The sequence below is a fragment of the Palaemon carinicauda genome, chromosome 10, assembly GCF_036898095.1.
Source record: "Palaemon carinicauda isolate YSFRI2023 chromosome 10, ASM3689809v2, whole genome shotgun sequence".
Taxonomy (NCBI): Eukaryota; Metazoa; Arthropoda; class Malacostraca; order Decapoda; family Palaemonidae; genus Palaemon; species Palaemon carinicauda.
In genome coordinates, this window is record NC_090734.1 from 27,161,863 (window position 1) to 27,167,160 (window position 5,298).

Genomic DNA, 5,298 nt, shown 5'->3' on the forward strand with positions numbered 1-5,298 from the left:
GGAATAAACATATGTTATCCTAAAATAGAAATATGTAAAAAAATCTTCATTATTTTGTAAATTACATTTATATCAGGGGCCATATCTAGAGGTAATTTTTTGAGTACTTAGAAATTTCGTAAAAAAAAACATATATTTAATATATAATATGATATTTATGCAGGTAAAATATACCAAAATATCACAAATTCTATAGGGAACAAGAATATATATAGATAGGGCAGCTTACGCTTTGGATATGTCCAAAAAATGGGCGCCAACCACACTGACTCAGACTCCCTAATCTGCCACTTGAAATGTAGGAAGGGTATGTCAATTTCAAGGTGTTATTTACTAATCTAATTATTATTGGATATGCATAAAAATTGTATGGTGGGTTGCTGGATAATTGTCGATTATTTTACGACTATAAAATTAAAATTCTGACCCAAAAAAAATTTTTTGAAGGGAAATAAATTCGAAAAAAAAAAATGTAAAACAATATAATATTTTAGCTAAAAAAATTTGATGATATTCAATCAAAAAAGAAGTAAACAAAATTTTCCGACAAATAAACATCTAGAGGAATCATTACTCTGTGATAGTTCCTTAGTACGTAGTAATTTTGAAAGAATTGGGAAAAAACGAAAAAATGGCAATCACCGGAAAATCGAACACATACCTATATATACGCCATATCTGGCTAAAAAAAAGATAGGCATGGGTAGCCAGATCATCTAGAAACACTTTCCAACACTATAAAATATAAGTTTTGCGACACTACTTGCCAATTCCTTACGGTAACATGACTAAGCAAAAAAATACAAAACAAATAAAAAGGGGCACTCGCGGAAAAATGGCCATTCTAATATACGGCATTTCAGAAAAAAAAAATTCAGCCACGTGATAGGCAAACCATCAAGGCACATTTTCCGACAAATAAACATCTAAATGAATCATTACTCTGTGATAGTTCCTTAGTACGTAGTAATTTTGAAAGAAATGGGAAAAAACGAAAAAACGGCAATCACAGGAAAATCGAACACATACCTATATATACGCCATATCTGGCTAAAAAAAAAAGATAGGCATGGGTAGCCAGATCATCTAGAAACACTTTCCAACACTATAAAATTATAAGTTTTGCGACACTACTTGCCAATTCCTTACGGTAACATGACTAAGCAAAAAAATACAAAACAAATAAAAAGGGGCACTCGTGGAAAAATGGCCATTCTAATATACGGCATTTCAGAAAAAAAAAAATTTCAGCCACGTGCTAGGCAAACCATCAAGGCACATTTTCCGACAAATAAACATATAAATGAATCATTACTCTGTGATAGTTCCTTAGTACGTAGTAATTTTGAAAGAAATGGGAAAAAACGAAAAAATGGCAATCACAGGAAAATCGAACACATACTTTTATATACGCCATATCTGGCTAAAAAAAAAATAGGCATAGGTAGCCAGATCATCTAGAAACACTTTCCAACACTATAAAAATATAAGTTTTGTGACACTACTTGCCAATTCCTTACGGTAACATGACTAAGCAAAAAAATGCAAAACAAATAAAAAGGGGCACTCGCGGAAAAACGCCCAACATTCTAATATACGGCATCTCAGATAAAAAAAAAAAAGACATGCACGTGTTAGCCCAACCATCAAGGCACACTTTCTAACACATAAACATGAAAAAAAAATCAATAATATACGGCAATTCCTTACTACGTAGTAAATTTTTACAAATATTGAAAAAAAACAGAAATGGGCAACCGCAGTTAAATACCCAATATACCAATAACTACGTCGTATCTGACAAAAACAAAATCACGCATGGGTAGCCAGATCATCTAGACACACTTTCCAACACTAAAAAAGCAAAAGTTTTACGACACTATTTGGCAATATCTTACGGAAAAATGACTTGGCAAAAAAATGAAAAAAAATGAAAAAGGGGCACTCGCGGTAAAATGCCCGACATTCTAATATACGGAATCTCAGATAAAAAAAAAGACATGCACGTGTTAGCCCAACCATCAAGGCTCACTTTCTAACACATAAACATGAAAAAAAAAATGAATAATATACGGCAATTCCTTACTACGTAGTAATTTTTATAAATATTGAAAAAAAAACAGAAATTGGTAACCGCAGTTAAATACCCAATATACCAATAACTACGTCGTATCTGACAAAAACAAAGTCACGCATGGGTAGCCAGATCATCTAGACACACTTTCCAACACTAAACAAGCAAAAGTTTTACGACACTATTTGGCAATATCTTACGGAAAAATGACTTCGCAAAAAAATGAAAAAAAATGAAAAAGGGGCACTCGCGGTAAAATGGTCCTCGTGGTGATGAAAGACATTTTAACTAAAAAAAAAATCATGCACATGGTAGCCAAACAATCCACCAAGACTTTCCACAACTGATAACCTATACAAGTTGCACCATTCTACGACAATTTCATAATACGTAATAACTTTGATAATTATGCAAACTACCTTAGAAGGGTAAACTCGGTCGCGCTCGACCCCGACGCGTCTCAGAAATCGGGGAAGGAGTACAGCTACAGCAATGCACATCTGGACACTACTAGAGCGAGTAGGGGAGACACCTCCTGCAGGTCGATCACCCACAAATTCAGTCACGGGGGTGAGTCACGTGAAAAAAACCTGTTTGTTTTTGACGCTCGGGGTCGCAAACGACCCATCGTACCTATCCAGGGTTAAGAGCCATGTCAAGTGGGAAAACACCAAGAATAGATGGAGTACCAAAGGAATTGCTTGAGGCTGGCGGTGAAACAGTAGAAAGATGGTTGTGTGACTTATGCAAGGATATAGTAGATGGACAGGCAGCTCCAAATGATTGGATTGAAAACATTATAATTCTAACACACAAGAAAGGGGACACCTCCTTATGCAAAATTATAGGCCTATCAGTCTGTTACAAAGTGCTTATAAAGTCTAAGCCAGAATCATAAAAAGTAGAATAGCAAGACAATAAGAGGAAATAATTGATGAGGGGCAAGCAGGATTTAGAGCAAGTAGAGGAACAATCGATCATATATTCACCTTCTTACAAATCATAGAAAAATTCTGGGAGAAGGAAAAAGATCTGTATTGTGTATTCATTGACTTCAGGTAAGCGTATGACTCCATATGGAGAGAAGGAATGAATAGGATTTTGAAGGAATGGGGATTAGAACCAAAAATACTTGAAACCATCAGGGGATTGTATGAAAGAACACCAGCTAGAGTAAGAAAAAGAGGGTATAGGTCAATTAGCCGCCAACAATTCGCTACCAACAATTCGCCACATATGACAGTTCGCCGCCAAATGAGGATTTACAATCAAGGATGACAAAGATCATAAGAAAGCAAAAAATCAATTTAAAGAGTCATATTTATATTTTATTGAAAGACAAAAGTCTTGCAGAACATAATTAAAGAAAACAAATCTTTATAATTTTATTATATTTGAAAATTATGTGACATGCCACAACTCTCATTATCATACTCATAACAATTTTCTTAATTCTTTTATCCACATCTTGGTACTTTTTCTTTTAACCTATTGGCAAGATATGTCCTACAATTGGATGCTCTATATACAAATCTCTACCTTTTTGTTCTTAGTTTAGTGCTCCAATAAACTTCCATAGTGCTGTATGATGGCTTCCTAGTTCGTAAGTAAAGTTTTTCAGTGACAGGCTTCTGCAGTTATCAATTCGATATTCGTCATTCAGTGTTGTTTCATAAACATTCTATGAATCGTAAGGGAATGAGGGGTTCCTTCGGTTACCTCGTCTGTTATAGACACTACAGTAATTATACTGAATCCAAGTTAGCATAGTTTCTAGTTCTGAGGACAAATCATTTACTAAAGCTTCAATATGAGAATGAAAGTGAGCAGCTATTATGTGATATGAAAGGCTAAAAAAGTATTATATTCAAACAACTAAAATGTTTAACATTGGTAATACTGGTAATCAGCAATTTTTATTCTTGAAACTAAGATTAGCAATTTTAAGGAAGGGGCTGATGGTAAAATTATCTGTTAGTAATAACAGTTTGCTGTTGGTAAATAGGTATTAGTTTAGTCATTTTATTTAAGGCATGAGCTATTAGTAATAACATCTATTAGTAATATAAGTTCACCGGTGGCGAACTGCCTGCAGCGGCAAATAGTTGGGGGCGAACTGTCTTTGGGGACTAATTGTTGTTGGCGAATTGATGGTGGTGAACTGTGGGCGTCGAATTGTCCGTATCCAAGAAAAGGAAAGTGTTTGACAGAAAAGTTCATAACAACTGGTGGGGTTATACAGGGTTGCCCACTATCACCACACCTCTTCAACCTATACTTGGAATGGGTAATGAAAATGGGCCTTGGAGATTATGAGGGTGGCATAGATATAGGAGGGAAAAAATATCTAGCATGATATATGCAGATGACATAGTACTTTTAGCAGAAACAAAGGAGGAACTTCTGAGAATGTTGAGAATGGTGGAGGATCAGTGCAATAGGCATGAATTAGTGGTAAATAGAGAGAAAACCAAAAGAATGAAAATTGGATGCCAGGGAGAGGCCATAGAAATACAGCTATCAGACGGAGAAATGGAACAAGTAAATGAGTTCAAATATTTGGGAGTGTTTTTCACAGCAGATGGAAAAATGAAAAGAGCAATTCAAGACCGAATCTCAAGTGGCAAAAAAAACATTTGGAAGGCTAAGAAGAATCTGGAAAGATAGAAATATCTCAATTGTTAAAATTTAGACTATTGAGAGCATTGTAATCTCCATTGTGATATACGGTGCTGAATGCTGGGTACTGAAGAAGAGAGAAGAGAAAAAGTTATTAGCCTTTGAAATGAAACGTATGAAAAGAATCTATGGTGTAACATGGGAGGACAGAATTATGAACGAAAAAGTGAGAGAAATGGCTGATGTTCAGGAAACAATTCTGATTAGAGTAAAAGATATTCAGAGGAGACGGTTTGGGCATGTACAGAGGATGGAACAGGACAGATGGCCAAAGATAGTGCGGCATGGCCGAGTGGCGGGAAATAGACCGAGAGGACTACCAAGAGATTCATGAGTGAAAACGTTCAAGAAAGCAAAGAAAGGCGAGACATTTCAGCAGCTGGCACAGATGGCATTGGATAGGAATCCTTAGAGAGAATGGCGACATCAGATGCAGGACCCAACACGAAGAATTCTGGACAGGATTTAGTGAGTATATATATATATACATATATATATATATATATATATATATATATATATATATATATATATATATATATATA

The 5,298-nt window shown here is 35.1% G+C and overlaps 1 protein-coding gene across 1 annotated transcript; it reads left to right on the forward strand.

The window, feature by feature from the left end:
- Nucleotides 1-4,426: 4,426 nt before the first annotated feature.
- LOC137647901 (uncharacterized) lies at nt 4,427-5,087 on the forward strand. Its single transcript, XM_068380853.1, has 2 exons — nt 4,427-4,615; nt 4,767-5,087. Exons 1-2 carry the CDS (start codon nt 4,427-4,429, stop codon nt 5,085-5,087), a joined length of 510 nt encoding a protein of 169 aa, XP_068236954.1.
- Nucleotides 5,088-5,298: the final 211 nt, after the last annotated feature.